The sequence below is a fragment of the Apus apus genome, chromosome 8 (assembly GCF_020740795.1).
Source record: "Apus apus isolate bApuApu2 chromosome 8, bApuApu2.pri.cur, whole genome shotgun sequence".
Lineage (NCBI taxonomy): Eukaryota > Metazoa > Chordata > Aves > Apodiformes > Apodidae > Apus > Apus apus.
The window spans coordinates 5037770-5057232 of NC_067289.1; the positions used below are offsets into that span (position 1 = coordinate 5037770).

The window sequence follows — 19463 nt, forward strand, 5'->3', positions numbered from 1 at the left end:
ACTGACTATGTTAGTCTTCAGCCTGAGACTGGCTCTCCATTACATTGCACAGTCTTCAGATTATTCACTCCATGACATGATTTTCTCTTACAAGCCTTCTTTAAGCTTCTCTTTGTACCCCCAGCCTTTTAACTGCCATCACGAACCTTCAAGATTTAACCCTGGGAGACAAAGCAGCAGTCTCCTGATGTAAAGATTAATGCCACTCCACAAAGAACAGTAGACACATGAATTATCCACAGGTCTTTCATTCGGACAGAGCCTTTTGCCCAGAGGGGCTTGCAGGGCAGGTACCTAAACACACCCTAGCACAGGAGCAGAGCCGCCCCTGGGTGCAGGGCCGCAGCCAGCGGGTTTCGCTTGCTGTTAGCTTCCCTCTGGATTTGCAATGCACACAGCAACAGCAGTTTCTAGAGCTTTTTCTCCTCCGTGCTGAGCTATCCCAGAGCAGATGGTGTTCAGTGCTTATACCTGGGGCAGCGCTTAACAATCCCAGAAATCCTGACACTTATTTCCCCTAAATTGGCTTTGCTGTTTCCTAAACTAGAACTCGGCCTCATGGATAAGTAGGTCCTCAGTCACTAGGCTCGAAGGGAGCCTACCATCCCATTCAGACAAGCATTATTCAGCATGGAACCAGAGAGAGATTTTAGAAGCACCCACTCCTGCTGCTAGCCAGGACCTCACAGGCCCTCAAGTCACTCCAAGCAGCTCGATTTCCTTTCTAAAGCTGCACCACCACCAGTACCTGTCCCCTTCCCCAGAGCATCCCCCAGGGAAAAGAAGGTGCAACCACTTCCCCAAACGTTGAATTGTCTTTTGAACACAACTCCTCCTTAGCATTTGGGCTCATTAACAAAAGCCCTTTTACAGATTCATCTGGCCAGATGATGCAAGTGAAGAGCAGCCATGCAAGCTCAAGTGCTTTGCCAGTTTAAAACAGACAAAAGAAAGTGCTTCCTTACATCGTGGGAGGTGAAGTCATGGAGCTTGCTGCCATAAGAGTTTGTGGAGGCAGATCATATCCAGCAGGTTGGAAGAGATTAGACAGATGTATGGAAAAAGGTCCATAAAGGATTGGGCAGGGATACACCCCCTGATATCCCCTCTTCAGAAACTGTAGGTGTTTGTTAGTACCAAATGAGGGATTTCAGAAAGGTGCCACAGCCACACTGTTCCTAAATATTATCTTCTGCTAGCACTATCAGACACTCCTTGCAGGGTTAGACAGACCACGGGGTGACCTAGTCAGACATTTTGTATATTCCTACAAGGGAACTGCAGGGCACCAAAGCCCCAGACACACCACTCCTAGGCCTGGCTGTGCCCTCCAAAGGCCAACCAGACACCACACACAGATTTATGGAACCCTCAGAAACCCTTCAGCCCAGCTTCTGCACCATCATTGGGCAAAACAGGTAGTCCAAAGCACTGCACGTAGGACACTGCAGAGAAAACCTGAGTGAGTTGTCGTTACATTGCACGAGTTCTTTGTGCACACGTTAAAATCTAAAGCCTTTTCTCGGCTTGGTGGGCACAACCCAGCAGTGGGGCCTGAGAATCCAGGTGTACAGAGGACGGTCATGTGAGCACAGTCATACACAAAGAGGGGAGGAAAACAAATCACCCAATACATGGCAATTTAATGCCAACTTGATGTGTTGCATGTGTGATTACTGCAGAAATCAACATAGGTAATTAGGGCCATCTGCACCTATTACTACCATTTGTATGTGTATTCATAGTAACTGCATGTTAGTTAGGCATGCCACTGCACAAACATATTAAACAGCTAATTAATTACAAGAACAGACCTTCTCTGTTTAGGAGGAGCCCATCACCCGCTAATCACAAGAATACATTTTCTCCATCTGTTAGATTATCAGCCCCCTCCCCAAGGTCACCAGGGAAGATGCAACTGGCCTGCAGTCTGGAGCAGACTGGTGGCGAGCCTTCTGGTTAAATAACTTCTTTTGTGCAGCCAGGCTTCACAGAATGGCTGCTTCTGAAAGCTTGAGCATGGCACTTCCATGGAACAGCACAGTCCTTTTGGATTACCTGAGGTGACATTTGGATTAGACAGCCACCATCTTTCTGCCATTCCCAGAGCCCATTCACCAGGCACAGCAGAGGCTGATTGCATGCCCCTTAGCAGGGCAGCAGCCCACATGTGCATCCTGTGCACTGCCCCATACCGTGCTGGCTCCTCTTTCAGCTCCTGTTTCTACAGCAAACTCCTGCAACAGTAGATTATAAATACACACAGGACGGCTGTGCCCCAGAGCTTCGCTGACATATGGTTCTGTCTTCAGTCAGAAGCTATGGATTTAAATTTAGGGACAGAGCAGGAGGTTACGTTTCAAAATTCCAAGATAAATCCTCCCAGAGGAGACAATGAGACCAGAATTTCCTCCCTCAGCCTTAAAGCAGACAGGAGCATTGAGTCCGTGCTGTTGAGCAAACCCCACTGCCTGTGCAGCCCTGCAATGCTGTGCCCACTGTTTCAGCTGTTCCAAGGCTGCTGTTGCTACAGCCTTTTGCACCAGCCACTGCTCCACCAACACAGCAGTCAAGAGTCTTGCTGGATCTCCAAACCCTGGGTAGAAAAAATTGCTCCAGCTATTTGCTTGTAATAATTCCTTATATTACAGCACAGGCTAGGGATACTCTGCCTCAGTTGAACCAGCGCTTTCACTAGCTCCCCATCCCTTTCCAAACAAGTTCTAGTATGAAGGGGTCATAAAATACAGGCCTAACAGCTTTGGCCATTTTTCATTTGTGGTAAAAAAAAAAAAGGAACAAATACATTTCAAATCATGGTGAAACATTTGTGAAACCAAGCAAACCCCTCCTTCCTCCATACATGAAAGGTAGTGCTGAAGAAGCCACTACAATCCAACAAAGTGCAAAATCCTTCCACCATTGGCACAGTAAACGCTGACCTTAGTTACGGAGTAGCTCAAGACAACTCTACAGTAGATTTTACTTTGATTTTCCAAAAGCTAGAGACAATTCTCTATCTTCATGTGCTATGAAACAAATTCTATTGCTCCAGATGCTGGCAGACATGATGCAGCTGATGATGCTTTAGATCACCACTGTCATTGACCAGGCAGCCTGATTGCTTTATACTTGCTAACAACTCTTCTGACAGCTCCTTCCCAACTGCCAAATTTCATCAGCTCCAAAGATGTCCTAAGCTGTGCAGAGCAGAGAAGGGCAGAACACCATGGTGTAGCTCCTGCCAGCAGCTCCTCTGAACTGCAGCAGAGGATTCACGGCATGACCAAGGGCTGAAGCAAGTGACCACAATACATGGACACTTCGATATTTTCTACATGATTCTGCTGCAGGGCCACATCAGCATCACCGTACACATGGAAGTTTTACACACAAACACACTTTCCTTACACTTCTTCAAGCACAGATGATTTACCATTGTGGAAAGCACAAAATTATGCTGACTGGATCCATGATTTGGTCCAGTACTTTCTGAACTGAGGAAAAATACCTTCAAAGCAACTGCATTCAAATATTGTCTGAGCAATGCTGTCCTACCCCACTCCTCTGTCTCCTTTCTTGGTGCCCACAGGAGGCAGAGACCCCAGGCAAGCCTTTCAGGAGAGCCTGCAGCCTTTAGTGCTGCTTGCCTGCCCTAGCTAGGAGGAACTGCTCCCTAGGCAGGGAGTGTCCACCTCTGGGCATTATCCCCTCCTTGTGCTGCTTGACCACCTTGGCCTTGCTGAATGAAAAAAAGTCCTCCAAACAAAACCTTCTGTCCTCGGTCCCTCAATCATATGAGAAGCAGCAAACATGCTGAGTTAAGTGCAAAGCAAGCAGTATTTTTATTTGGTTAATTAGAATTGCTCATCCAGTGAAAACAAAAAAGTGATTTACTGCAGAACTGGTACAGGTAGTTGTTGCCTAAGTACATTCCTGCATATTTGGCTACTTTAGGAATATTTTTTAATTAACAGTTTCTCCTCTGCTAAAGCAAACCATAGAAAATAAGGAAAGAGAAGTTTCACACAAGGACACCACTGAATCCCTCAACTGCCAACTATTTTTTTTTCTTCAGGGAGGATTTTAAATTAAAAGCAGATTGCCTTCATTAGCGTTACCAGAAGCCATGTAACTGCCAAAGCTGACAGAAACACAACTGTGATTTGCAAATTTGGCAAATGTCATTTTCTTTCTGCAAACATGGGTAACGTCATTCATATTAAGAGGGCTTTTGTGGAAGACACTGTGCAAAGAATAACACTTTCCACAGGAATGGAAAAATACCTCCAGAGCAGCAGCTTAGTATTGTAGGGCACCCAGGATCCCTCTCCTTGTTTATTTTGCAAGAAAGTGCATTGCATTAAATTTGTGCTGAGAATGGTCAGACAGTAAGAGTGCTATGAACTGTCTTCTGAGGACTGAGCAGAATACAGTAGCAAGCCCATAATAAACATTTCCACACTGATCTTTCACATACAGCCATAACTCAACCTTTCTGTGACTTGTTGCCTAAGCCTGAGAGCCAGTCAGCATGCTTTCTCACTGAAATCCCTATTCTTTACTTCATTCTAGCTGAAAAAGCTGTTAATATCCTGATAGGAAAGTTACATTTTTACCAGGGGCAGCTGTGCTTGCAGGCTTCATGGTGTGCTCCAGAATCTCAGCCTTGGTGATCTGGAGAAGGTTTTGGTAGTATTTTCCTCTCTTTCAAATTCCTGTGTGAACAGCTGCAGGGTAAAGCCAGCCTGCCAGGCCATAAGCACAGGCAGCAGCAGATGAACAATCTCCCGTTCATTTTTAGTGACTCCACACGTCCTGCTCCCCTCCCTGGTACATTAGTCTCCTCTAACTTCTGGTGTCTAGCTTTCCTCGTCTAACTTCTGGTGTCTAGCTTTCCCCAGCCTTAGGAAGAAAGCTTAAAAATACACTGGTGTATTTTAGCTTGAGTTATATGCACAGTGGATGTTGGCTTCAGGGGTTGAATGGAGTTGCTGACATGAAAGGGAGGTGATGGGGGTGACCCCGACCTCTGTGTGCTCTCCAGGGTGGGTACCAGCTCCCTCTGCACCACCACTGCCCCAGGAGCTGCCACTGGCACAGCACGGCAGGACAGCCAGCGCCTGCTGGGCATGGCTCACTGAGTCTTCTGTGGTGAAGAGATGATCAAAATCACAGGATGAAGAAATCAGAGATGTAGGTGATCTTCAAACACAACCCACAGGCTCAGCAGCATGGCACATGCTGAGACAACAAGGTATTTATTTCCCTGGCTGCAGCTGAAATGGGAAGGTCTGAACACACCATTAAACTTTGCAGGAAGTAGTTTAACATGGCAAGCATTACCACAGTCACAAATGTAAAGTCTGTCTGTAATAATTGGGACTGTACTACATAGGATTTTATTAGACAATGTCTTATAATCAAGACAAAAACAGCTGTCTCTGTAGCAGTTGAAGGTTTCTTAACTGTCTAAAAATAAAGCAACAAATGTAATGCAAGGCCAGGCATGGAAATAATGTTAACCTATATTCAAGCCTGCAAAGGTAGCCTGCTGGTAACCTTCAATCTACAGTTAAATGTTCAGGCATTCTGCAATTTTGGTTTGCATCTTCAAAAGAACCAGAGAATCCTGTTCTTTCTCTGTAGTCCAACTCTTTTCTACCACACAGTGAGCAGAGTTCATTATCCATTGAACTAAGCACTTAGCAATGAGTTAACAGTAATTAAACTGAAAGTGATACAGATGAAAGGAATTTATTATTCCCTGATCTGCCAAGCACATTATTTAGATACCTGCAATCAATAAGTAATGATGAAACAAAATAAAAATCCAACAAACCAAAAGAGCCAAAAACAGGCTCATAAAAATCTGTTCAGTAAGGCCCATGTATCTTCGTTAGGTTGAACGGCACAGCATTTTAATCAACAAAAGCCCCCTGTCGTTATACATCATGAGAACAGAGGCAGAATGTGGCCCTAAATTATGCTGTTACTGTTTATTATTCATGTATCACGGGACTGATGAAGATTTATGGTCCCATTTTGCTAAGTACTGTACAGAGAAATATAGAGAAACAGTGAGAATTGGTACTCCAAGACTTTATAATTTAATGACAAATTACAAAAACAGGATAGTATAATTTAAAGACAGCTATGCACAGATGGCGATTGGAGATACAGACAGATTAAGCAACTTGCCCAAGGTCATGCCAGACACATGTGCCAGAGTAGAAAACTGAACTCAGATCTCTGGAATACCAGCATGGGTTTTTACTCATGTAGAAGAACATGGATTCTCCTCTCCGATTTCACTAGATTTCGTATTTCATAAGCTAAGGAATAAATTTTAAAAATACAAACCTTAAATGGCAGTACTGGAAGGCTGTCCTTTCACCTCCTCCTCCCAAGGCTACCTCTGTTTTCTCTATTCCCACCCATGAAGCAATTACAGATAGCAATGGAATCTTCCCTAGCCACCTTTCTTCTGGACTTTACTTCTCAGTGTTGAACACACCCAGATTTCAGAGCTTCCCCTTGTACATCACATATTCTGGCACCCTGACCACCTCGTTGGCATCTGCCAGACTCACTCCAGTACAGCCATATCTTTTCTTTGCAGGCAGCTTGGAGTTGGACATCATGCTGCACAGGGAGCCTCACAATCACTGAACAGAAGGGTATAAGGCACTCCACACTTGCTCTTTTTTTTAATGATGCATGAAAATAGTTAATTTTCTTGAAATTTAGTTAATCAAACCTTGCATCCCACAATTTACAAAACAACACAAGAACACTTTTCATGCACACCACAAGTTTCCTCTTGTAGGGGTCTCAGCACATGGAAGCATAGGAGGCTTGAAACCAACCACTGCTCCCATCAAGAATATCAGAAAGGGGCATTTCAGATGTTTTTCTCTAACTGACACAAAGGAGAGCCAAATCAGCCGGAGTGAGGCAACATGCTCAAAATGTATCAGTGACAGCAGGATAACACAAGACACCATGTTGCTGGATATGTATACATCAGCAGATATATTTAAGTCTTAAACCCTGTCACAGAGTGCATTGGTAACAGTGAAAAATATTTATGACTGTGGCAGGAGATTGCTTCAGTGCAACTCAAACAGTAGCAGCAGTGTTACTAAGACAAAACTCAAGTTCCTGACAGCTGATTCAGGAGAGTGGGAAGAATGATACTGCATTTAAACTCCATGGCTTTCTTTCCTGCTTTACAATTGAAATGTGCCTTGTGTCTGAGGGTATTTTGCTCTCTGTTTATTTAAACAAGAGCAAAGTCACAGCTTAAGCTTTGCTTATTTATATTTGCCAACACCTGTGAAGATTTATCAATGAAAATGTCATTTTATTTAGTTCTGCAAAAGTGCCATTAACACATTTTTTTAGGTTTCTGCTGAGTGTACTGTCCGCCAGAGCAGCAAAATCAGTCCACTCAGTGACAGGCAGCCATCCTTATCCGAAAGGATTGCCAAGTTCACCACTAAACCATGTCTCTCAGCACCACATCTACATGTTTGTCAAATGTCTCCAGGGATGGTGACTCCACTGCTTCCATGGGCAGGCTGCTCCAGTACCTGACAACCCTTTAAGTGAATAAATTTTTCCAAATATCCAATCTAAACCTCACCTGGTACAACCTGAGGCTGTTTTTACTCTTGTCCTATCACTTGTCAGCTTGGGAGAAGAGACCAACCACCCCCTCCTTGCTACAACCTACTACAGAGCAATAGTCAACATGGCAAGGAGCGGCTGTGAAGCTTCATGGAGAGAGAAGTGGAGAGGAGGCCACCAGCTTATCACATGCCTGAGGCTGGACACCAGTTACATAAACTAGTCCTCTTCTAGCATGATTTGGTTAATTTCTCATACTCTGCAACTAGTAAAGGAAAAGACTTGCCAGGTAAACCTAAACTAAAGAACAATTTGCAGTACTCTGCTTTGCTCTCCCACACCTAATTCCAATGCCCCATGCATAACATAATTTTGACCACCTTGCATTAATGTGTCTAATAAGGGGCATCACATATTATCAACCCATATAAAGTCTAGCACACAGGATAATTTAATCCACACTTTCCACATCCAAACTTTTTCTGCCCCTAACATCAATGTGTAGCAAAGATAATGAAGTTATTTTTTACTGTTGACTGATCAAATAAATTCAAATACTGCTTCCTGAGGCACAATGAGTCCAGCAGTCACTGTTCTAAATCAAACTAATGCAAAGCCTAGAAAGTGGACAAACACACAGGGAAGACATAATGTAAAATCTGGTCACTGACCCAAGGACAGCACTGAGGGACAGGGCAGTACTGAGGGACCAGTGGGTTCCCCTACTCTTGCCCTATGTGCAGGGACTCCACTACCTGATGTGTTACAGAGATTCATGCATATATTTATGGAACATCATCTTGCTTTTTGCTTAGCTGGGCTTGGATTCATATAGGGAACACACTAGTGGCAGCTGAAAGGCAAACTGGAACACTTCTCTGACCTCCCTAGGCACTTATCATCTCTCTGCCGCACGAAGCCCACAAAGCACAAGCAGTCAGGAGGTTGCTACATCCTACCACACTCAGACAGGATGGGACACAGGCCCTGGGGAGCCTGCGGCTGAGTCTATGGGATGTCTACCCACGGGTTCCCACTATTGTGCAGTCCTTTCTCAAATTCACAGCAGATGAGCCTCTAGCTATGGCTGAGCCTTAGAGAGCCTCTCTAACAAAAATACCAGCCTCCTTCTCCCTCAACATGGAAGCCTCTTAAGAGACCTCCCACAAATGAAAAGGGAGCAAGAGGGCTTGTTGTTTTGGGGTTTTTTTGCAGGGCTTGTTTGGTATTCTGTCACAAATCCAAGCAGATGTTTGTAAAATCTAAACTGGTTATACAACTGTTTTAAACTCCTGCAGCTGTGCACAGCGAGTGACTGCATCAGGAAGAAGACCACTGCTCTCTTTCAAGGCACTCCTACATCTAGAGACTAGAGTTTAATAAACCAAACTTCCCATGAGTTATTCAAGCCCTGTCACTCCAATTTAGTGTTTACGGTAGAGGAAACTGCTGAAAACAGCAATGTGGCTTTTTCAGCTTTGTGGTGAAAATCTGCATCCAGATGGGGACTAGGACCCAGACCTCCCTCCTGGTAATTACAGCACCCAATTTCCACCATTCAACTTATCTGGGAGACAGCAGGAATAGACCAGAGATGCTAATACAGCAGCTCTTCTTTGCCACTTGTACAAGATTCACTTTATGCTATACTTCAGAACCAATTATACAATCAAATCACTGCAAACTTTACTGCAACAACATGGACTGAGAGCAGAACAGACTGAAGTATCTTTGAGATGTATTTTTTAAAATGCAGCTGTATTTTTTTAAATGTAAAGTTAATCTTAATTTCTGACAGTGCTTTTATTGCTTTTTTTTTTTTAAACAAAATTTACAACTAAAAGCATTTCTAAAATATTTGTATTTTTGAAATATGCTTGTCTGCTCCAGCTAGAAGGCAAGAGACTCTGGTAAAACTAGTAGAAACACTCCAACTAAAATAATACATTATAGTTTTACAATCCTATATAATACCAATTTTTTGCAAGCCAAAGCTATTTGTCATAGAGTACTTGCATTTTAGTCATATAAAAGATTGACTGTCTGCATAAGTACTATCATCTTGCTCCCTGAAACCACAGTAAAGCTTTTTTGTTCCTTTCTTCTTTTTTCAATACTTCAGAAGAATGCATGGCAATTTAAAAAAAAAATAAAAAGTTTTACTCCTGTTGCTAGCATAGTTTATAACAGCTGGGTAATTCTGTTCTTTTGATTGATGCTGCACTGTATATGAAAAGGTACAAAAATTAAATTAGCTTTATAATCTCTGTAGAGCCAACACAATTGTCATTGATGTATTTTCTAGAACTCAGAGTGAGAGTGTTGTGAATAACTGTCACAGCACATGCAGCTTATTCAAATCATAAGAAAAAACAAACAAACAAACAAAAAAAACCCAAGAAAACCAGCAGCTTTCCATATCTGAAGAGATCCAGGTAAAACAGGCACACATTACTGGGCAGAAGGGACTGACCCAGCCCACAGCTCAGTCACGTATAGACAAGCACTGTTAAGTGTCTGCGGTCTAAAGCTTCATTATTTTTTGCAGAACGATCTGGCAACAGAGGTAACCCGATTCCCTGGGAATCAAATGTTACTTAAAGACAGGTTTCACCTGTCAGAGAACATATTCTGAGCAACAAACTGTCTGAGCAGACACATCACAGAAGAGGATAGCCAGTAGTTCGGAGGTGAAAGGGAAACAAAGCAAATTTCCTGCTTCCACAAAGTTTTAGATTTTATTTATTTATGTTAACTAGAAGGGGAAATGTCCTAATGCAATGAAAGCTGCAGCAACTTTCTGCAAACTTCCTACAAAACATGATGGAATTATCTTTAAATGACTGCTACGAGGGTTCCTGCAAGCTTTAGGGTCTCCCTCCCCAAGGTCTGTCCCCATGGCAATGGGGCTATTATCCTCACAGCAATCAGAAAGACAGTTCCAGACAGGAAAGCAGGAATGTGACTTTTTCCAGGGAGATTTAAAGACGAAGAGACTCGGTACAGACTTGCTCCCAGCCACCACCTGAGCAGGCAGCACATCTGCTCCACCAGGTTGCCCACTGAACCACTTCTTCCTTCTCATAGCTATGCCTGGTAGCAAGTATTTGGAGAAGCAGCACTGAAAAAGATGTCCCAACTTTGACCTAACTTGGCAGGGACTTGCTTAGGATTTTCAAAAAAACTCTGTCTATGCAGAAGGCTCAGAAGGGGCAGATTGAACCAGCACCAAGCATCCTCCCTAGCTTTGCTGTTACACAACCAGAAGTAGCACATTCAACTCCTTCCTGAATTAACACCTGACTAAGGAGACCCTCTGCCTTGGGAAAAGCCAAAAAGGTGACTCTGTGTGTTTGCTTCCTGCCTGCTGCAGCACAGAACACTCAAGGGGACACAGGAGGACCTCTGCACACTCCCAGGGCAGGGGGAGCCCAGCCCTGCCCCTGAACGCAACTTTCTGCAGGGGCTTTTGTTACTGCTTCTCCAACCAGGAGTAACACATGCACATACCATCTTGGAAGCTGCTTGCTGATTTCCTGCTTGTGGGAAAGAGAGCCATGGCATTTGGAGGAAAAGTATGCCCTGTTACTGAAGTTGGGCAGAGCTGGCATGGCCAGCTGTAGGCCAGAGCAGCACGCTGCCTTGCCACCATCCCCTTACTGCTAGAGGTACACAAAAATACCTCTGGGACAATGAAAGAAATCCAACATCTAGAAATATATTGCATTCAGTAGGAGCCAGGGCAGCAAATAGAAAATAGAGCTGTTTTTCTCCAGGAAGTCTGGAGATTTCCACAGAACTGGGATGTCTTATTCTCTGGTTTTCCCCTGAAATTCCCTGTCAGTGTTTTCAGCTGAATGCTGAAAGCAGATACAGCAGTTCTCCCTACACCAGCAACACCTGCCAATTGCCCTCCTGCCCACCCTGCTCCTCACTTCCACAATCCTACAAAACAAGGCCCAGGAACACCAGAGCTGCTTCCAGGAGACCAAACTGCAGCTCTGGCCCCAGCCACACAGTGCTGAGACTACCACAGACAGCAGGGTCAGGATTATTGCTCAGACCAACAGCTCTCTCAGGCTGTGGCCATCCTTTTATCCTGCCTTTCCATTCTGTGCCTAATGCACTTTGATGCTGCAATAAAAATAGATGCTACTTAATAGATGCTACCCCAATGGGCAGTTGTGGGGAGGGTGCAGGGCTTGTGCTCACTGCTGCTGGTGGGCAGGTGCTCCGTGCCCTCTGCTTTCATCTGCGAGGATAACAAAACCCTTGGCTCCAAATACACATTTTTGATAATCAAGTCAACCAAAGGCAGGGAGGGAGCTGCTAAGTCAAAGCTCACTTAATTATTGAAATTACCCAGAGGAATATATCTATCCGGTCCCCTCAATGCAAGGCAATTGTACTGAAAGAGACAGAACATTAAACCAACTGTTCCACAATCCCTGCCAAAAGCCACACATCTCCTATGAAACACATCCAGTGCATCCAGAGATTGAGTGACATGTATTCTTAAACAAAGCAGGGCACATACAGGACAAGAAAAGGAGGAGAGATGAGGTGAGCTCTACAGTTTCACACAGTGGTGGTGCTGGGTGTCTCCAGCTATACATGCATGCAAATTTAAAAATAAATAAATAAATAAGAATGAGGCTTTTGCTTCACCGACAAAAGGAGCTGTTGAAATAGTTTTGTGAGGCATGGCAGATAAGGATAATTATGTGGTGAGAGCTTAGTCATCCCTATCAGAGTGACAGCAAGGCAGATTCTCATAAAAATATTGTCAACACCACAAAACTCTAACGAATATCCAAGTACAAAGCTTTCCAGATTTCAGACACAGCTTAGGTAAGCACTGGGTCTGTGAAGACACAGGCTCCTCCGAGACTCAGTCACTCCCGCAACTAACCGCTGGAGGGAGCCCATTTTTCTCCAGAAATCCCATTTTCGTAATAGTTTTGTATGCACACATTCTGCAGTCACAAATTCACAAAACAATCACAAAGTGTAAAATAGGCAAATTTCTATGTCTATTTTAAGTTAAACAGAAAGGAAGACACACAGTTCAGCATGACCTCCTCTAACATTTGCACCAATATACTTGCCAGATGGAGGAAAATACACATTCCCCATGTTACGCCTCATCAGAAATAGCACTCTATACCAAACAGGCTCCATAGGCCATTCCGATTTGCCCTTAAAAAATTCATTAGCGTAAATGGGGTGATGCTGCACTTGGGAGTTCACCATGTAAACAGCTAATCCTGAGACATCCTGCCTGCCTTGAGTAACTACAAACCAAATATAACAAAAAACTCAAAAAGTGCTGGAGCAAGTGTGTCCCCTTTCAGTTAAGTGGTAAAGATCTTTCCCTGGGAGTGCAGGTTTCCCTCCTTGCATTCATGCCTTTCATGCTGCAACTGCCAGCAGTTCAAATGCCCCCCAAAACTGCAGCTCGGCTGAGAGCCTCATCAAATCCCATCTATAGCCAGACCTGTTCTCTACTTAGCTAACACTCCTCCAAATGGTTCTAACACATGCACTTGACAATGTTTTCATTACAAAACCAAATTATGCAGCCTAAAAGGGCCAAAAGATTAAAAAATAAGTGTTCTGACTCCTTTCAGTTAGGGAATCAGGGAAGCATACTCATGAGATACGGAATGGCATAAGCAGAAATCAGCCCAGAAATTTTTTCTGTACTCTCCTCTTCTTTCACTGAATTACCCCCATTGCCTTTGTCAACAAGCTCAACCCAGCAGTGAGCCAAGTCTCAGGAATAAACAAGTCAACGCAAAAGCCTAGCCCAAACAGTGAGCAAGGACCAAGCACATCCACATCAAAACACAGCTCTCAAGTCCTCTTCAGTTCAGGAGAGAACTATCTCTGCTCAAGACACTGGGGAGCAGTCACCCATCTGACATGAGTAATCCTAAACCACTCCATCAAGTCAGCAGAGAAAGCAGGAGATCCTGCCCAAAGCACAGTATTTTTGCTGTAGGCTCACTGACCTTCATCACAAACCATGCTGTGAACCCAAGACCAGCCCTTAACACACACACACCAAGAAGTACAACTAGAACAAGGCACCTCTCTCAGTCACTGCAATGGGCTGATGGTGTGAAGGTGGCCAGAATGTGGGAAGCAGGAACTGAGGCTTGCTACCTACAGAAGGTACTTGAAAGGAAACAGAACATCTGGAAGTTCTCAAACAGTTTTCCTGTATTTTGTAGCAATCATAGAAAGTGGGTGGGGGTCACCAAGCCACTGAGTGGCAACACTCTCCAACACAAAGAAAAACTTTGCTCAAGTTCGCATGTCTTATGAAAGTGCAAGTGTTGAAACATTCCCAAACCCAAGGGGCATAGGAGCATCTCCCTCAGCCTTGGAAATTTTCTTCTAGGCAGATCTTCACTGGAGACTCTGGCTGCACATCTCTGTCAGGATTACTAAATGCAAGCAGATGCTTCTTTCATGTTTGGGAGCTTTGCCATTGACTTCAAAGTAGTGAGATATAACACCTTGTGCATTCCCTAAACACACTTAATAACAGCACCTGACACATTTAAAGTGCTTAGACATGTTAAAGGCATTGTACAACATTAGCAAAAAAACAGAAACCCCTGTCTAGGTTGTTCATGAGAAATCTGGTGAGTGAAGAGTCTATCCCTGAACCAGCTGTTTATCTATCAGCCAGCTAATAACTGTGTGACTGCTTCTCTAACTGATCTGTGCAGTCATAAGCAGGGACTACCTTCTGCTGAGCTATGGAGACTTTCTATTACTCATAATCCTCTTAAATCATAACAAAGAATACAGATTAGAAGGTGTGAAGCATGCAATAAGCGTTCTGAAACCAACACAAACACAGCCGTCTCAGCCTGAGTCAGAGCCTGCATCACAGGAGCTTACTAAACTCCTTTTGAAGTCAAGTTCTGGGGGTGCAAGCAGCCTGTGGTTTGGCTCCTGGTGCCAGGCTGGTGTGACAGCAACACACACCAAGCAGTGCCTAGAGACAGTTCAAAGCAGACAAGAGCAAGGTCAGCGCAGCATGGCAGCACTGCTTCGGGGACACAGCCGTGGGGCTAAGAAAGGAGTTTTCCCCATTGCTTCAGGGCAAGCAATGCAAAGAGAAGGAAGAGCATGTTTCCCTTGGAGAGGGAGAAAGTGAAGGGCTTTTGCCTCTGGAGGGCTTGGAAATAAGACAAAACCACGGTTCTTGGAGTAGCTCTTCAACCTAACAACATGGAGAAGAAGGCCGCTATCAGAAAACCCTAGCACTGGTCCAGCTAGGGCCATCACTGAACGGTCTGAATAATCATCTCTCAACTTAGCCAAAAGTTGTTGCATGTTGTGTACACACTGGCAGGTGCCGGTCGGGTACAACCTGACAGGGCTCCACACAGATTACGACCCTGCAAGATGAACTAATGCTGCTGAAACCAGTCTTAAGCCATGATTGAGTATTTTGACAAAATGTGGAATTGTAAACTGCACTATCGTGTACTTACTGCATGTGAGGACACTTGAGGAGTGTCTCAAAGCTACTTTTGGGAGACAACAAAACAAGCGTCAACTTCTGCACTCAACTGCACAACTGCTACAAAACACAATGATACACACCACTATATTGAATTAGGAATATTTCTGACGTTAGTACTAGTGTATGGCAGTGTTTTTACTGTACTAGGTAGGTATTACAGCAAGAGTAAAGCACATTCCTTAATAAGTATCAGTTAGAAGATACACATAGTAATTAGCAATGAAAATCATTAAGTCTGTTAGCTGTTTTAAATACCAGGCAAATAATATCAGCAGCAGGTTTGTGTGTGGAACCTTCTCCCTCCAAGCACTTCTTAATATTACTTTCCATGTGGTATTCCTCAAATTTTTATAGCATTTATCTACAGTTTCCCTGTTTACAGCAACAGCCAGAGATGCCCAGTTTGACACTGTAACTTTAACTACTGCTGCTTAAGATTGCCAGTGCACACACTCGTAGCACAAACTGTAGGAAACAAAACTCCTGGTTCCTAGAAACCTTTGTGTCCCCTGTTACTATTTGAACCTCAGCAATTTCTAGGCACAACTAACTCCCCACTGATAAGATACCTGGAACTGCAGCTCAGTCACCCTGAAGGGCTGCCCCTGTAGTACCACCCCACACCCCCAGTATTTGTAAACACTTAGTTCTCTAAGAACTTTCCACTTGAAACATGACTTGCTAATGTACTCGTATTTGTAATAATTAGATGCAAATTTATTAAAAAGCCGCTTTCTTGCTCAACTGAATTAACTGTTCTATTAATAGTGATGTTCAGATGATTTTGAAATTCCCCCATTTAACTTCAAGGACTGCTCATTTTATTTTGGAAATTTACTCTTGGCTGCAACTTGACAAAGAAAGTATTAATTTGTTCACATTTATAAGACATGTATATGGTTCAGACTTTTCCATTCATGGGTCAGATAATGAATTGGTTTCCCTGGAAAACTGCACAATGAAATATTCAACATAAGGCATTCTGTAGCTTAGATGTGAACTACAAAGTGCAATTTTACTGGCTTGTCCCTGTAGGTTGGCTTTGGCACGTACGCCTGCATGTTCTATGCTTTGTCTGAAGGAGGAAGCTCCCACAAGTGAGGAGAAAGCTCTTGGATATGGGTCAAAACTTAGAATTATAAAAACAAAATTACAACACCCCAGCATATTTCCCCCCAAGCTTTCAGGAAAGAAAAAAAAAAAAAAACAACCCAACACAAACCAGACGTTGAATATTCTTTGGTATTTCAGTGGCTTTCTGAAATGACCCAAGATTTGACCAAAATCAGAAAGAAGAGGACACACTCTGATGTAGGTTGTTCACATTTCGCCTACGCTTCACAAGCTTGACACGGGGTCATTTTAGTCCTGCTTCATTTTTAACAAGTGACAAATGCCATTTATAGGTTTATTTCCCATACAAAAGAAGACCAAGATAAATCAGTTCTTCTCTCTCCTAACCTTGTGGCATTTTCCAGCTCTGACACCAAAACCCATTACAGTCCGATTATCCTGCTTCCTGAACCAAAACCGTGAAACCGTTTCAATTGTACTCGAAACAGAAGAAATGAGACAATGAAAAAAAAAAAAAAAGCCACCGCTGAACGCTCGGTGCCATCACCCCCCCTCTCTCACAGGTCCGTTTGCATCGCCACGGCGAGAGAGAGATCCCCCCTCCAGCCGGGCAGATGCGCTGCCAGGGGAGCAGAGAGGTGCCCGGCCCGCGGGGGCATCTCTCGGACCGACTTCTCGCCGCCCACGACCCGAGACAAACTCCAGCGCTGGGGCCGCTCCCCGCCCCATGCCGGGGAAACCCCCGGGCTGCAGCGGCCCCGCGGGCAGCTCCGTCCCGGGGAAACCCCCGGCCGGGCTTTCACAGCCCCCTCCCCGCGCCCTCACCGTCGCGCTCCCGGTACTCACCGGAGATCTCGGCCTGGGGCACGCCGCTGAGGCTGAAGCCCTTGGCCCCATACAGCTGCCGGACCTCGGCGCAGCTCCTCGCCTTGCTGCCGCTGTCACTGCGAGCCGGGGCGGAGGCGACACACAGCAGCCAAAATCCCCACGGGAAGAAACGCATCCTTCTCCGCTGGCCCCGCACCTGCCGTGCGAAGGGCAAAGCCAAGGTCCCGCGGCGGTGAGGCGGCCGGGGTCCCCGGGGCGGCGCGGGGTACGGGGCGCAGCCCCCCTCCCTGCCCGGGCAGCCCCGGCGGGACGGCGGGCAGCGGGACGCCGGCTCTCGGCCGCTGCCGCTGCCCGGGGCGTAGCGGGGAAGGCGCCGGGCAGTTCGATCCGGAGAGGGCAGGGATCCAAGTTTGGCCGGACCGGGCTGGTTTAAAGCTCCGGAGCGTGACCGCGCAGAGGGCTTTTGTTCTTAGCGCGGCTGCATCCCCAGGCAGTCCCGCCGCGATGCTGCCGGCTGCGGCGCCGCCGGGCCGGGCGGAGCGGGGCGGGGAGTGGGGCGGGGAGCGGGGCTGCTCCCGCGGCGTGGCTCGGCGGGGCCGGGCTGGACTGGGCGGGTCGGGGCGGGCCGGGCCGGTCCCTGCGTGCGGCAGCTCCGCTCCACCTGCGCCGGGCGGGCGGCGGGGCGGCTCCGAGCCAGGCCGGGCTCCCCCGCCGGACGTGGCATCACGCTCCCGCCGCCAATCCGGCGCGGGGCGCAGCCCGATCCCCGCCCCGCTCCCGGTCCCGCCCCCGCTGTGCCCCGGGCCCTTCGCCCGCGGCGGGGGCCGGGCGCAGGGCACAGCGGGAGCGGGACCGGGCACAACGGGGACCCTCAGGAAGCGCCTTCCCTCGGGAAAGACACAGTGAAACCGGGCACTCAACTCCCTGCGAAGTCCTGGGGAGGCTAAAAGTGGCCCTTTCAGAGCAGACGTGGGAAGAGAGGTGATTTTTAGCTACAGATCCTCAGCTTTGGAGTTCTGTTCCCAAAGCAGCCTGCCAGCTTCTGAAGCTGGTGCTCCACAGCTCTGCCAGCCGTGTTTTCAGCTGCTTGCCACAGAAAGGAGGCACTGGGGATCACCGGGCTGTTAAGGTAATGTCCCTATGTTTGCCCCTTAACGAGCTCGCACATTTCTCAGCAGATAGAGGACACACAGATCGCTCCTCTGAGAGCAGTTGTTCTCTATGAAAAAAGCAAAGGGAACCTACCTGTGCCTCAGCTGAAGCACTCAGGTGAGTTTACACCTTGCTAGTCATCAGAAAGCACACACAGAAACACCACTACCGTCACTACAGTCCCCCCCAAAACCATGCAAAATGTACCTGAGATTGTACCTTTTGGACTAGTCAGTCACTCAAACATGGAAAAATACACGGGAAAGTTGAGCATTCATTCTGCTACTTCAGAACTGCTTGTTCTCCCAAGGAATTAGTAAGGGAGAAGTGACAGTAAACTTAATAGCGTCTGGGAGGGGAAGGATGGCAGTGGGGATGAGAAAATGTGTTGCTTTCCTATAAATTGCCTAATTATTTCTTAGGAAATCTCTCTAATTAGTTTCATCTGTGAGATATGACAGAGCAGATAAGATGATCAAACTGCAGTTTTTTATAAAAACCATGAGCCAGTTACACCACATAAACATCTTTTACAGATGATATTGTACCTTTTGGTCTCTTGCTGCATCTCTCAGTGATGCACAATTTAGAAACCCAAAGCTTAGAGAGTCCCAATAACATGGTACACCTGATGCTGGAGCTTGCTTTGTGAGCTTTCTGGAGCATGGAAATGGGTCTTGCTCCTGGAAATTTGAGGGGAAAAAATCTGCCACGGATGATACAAAGTCTGACCCACCCTGTTTTTTAAAGAATCTCTTGTAAATGCAATCTCTTATAAATGCACACGTAACAGGTTACCAAGTATGTTATGTGGCACCAGGTTATTTCAGCCCTTACTTCTGGGTATTTATTCTAATTTTATAGCCATAACTCTTTTCCAACCCCTGGCTTTGAACACATCATTCAGAGACCTATGTCAGAGATTTCATCTAATTAACCCAACTACAATAACAGCAGAAAAAAGCACCAGAGGAATCCATACATATATTATCAGGACTACAAGAACACCAGGATCTTGGTTCCTCCTCCTAGAAAATCAAATACTGAGAGACACACAGTTAATGCTCTCACTTGGGTCTGCTGAGGAATGAACTCTAGGAATGCAAACTCCAAAGAGACAAAGTACTTGATAGAAAAGAAAGGCAGAGTCATAAACCTCTTATCTGGTCTAGCTGCTACAGAATGACTGGGGATGACACAGGGGACCAAAGTAGTACCTAATTTTCTTTTT

At 45.7% G+C, this 19463-nt stretch overlaps 1 protein-coding gene across 1 annotated transcript in view; it reads right to left on the reverse strand.

The window, feature by feature from the left end:
• Positions 1 to 17646, reverse strand: part of GPC1 (glypican 1) — a 200817-nt gene extending 183171 nt beyond the window's left edge. The window contains exon 1 of the mRNA XM_051627041.1: positions 17099 to 17646. Coding sequence (XP_051483001.1) covers positions 17099 to 17255 — 157 coding nt within the window. The 5' untranslated portion in view covers positions 17256 to 17646. The remainder of the gene's footprint in view (positions 1 to 17098) is intronic.
• Between the last annotated feature and the right edge of the window lie 1817 nt (positions 17647 to 19463).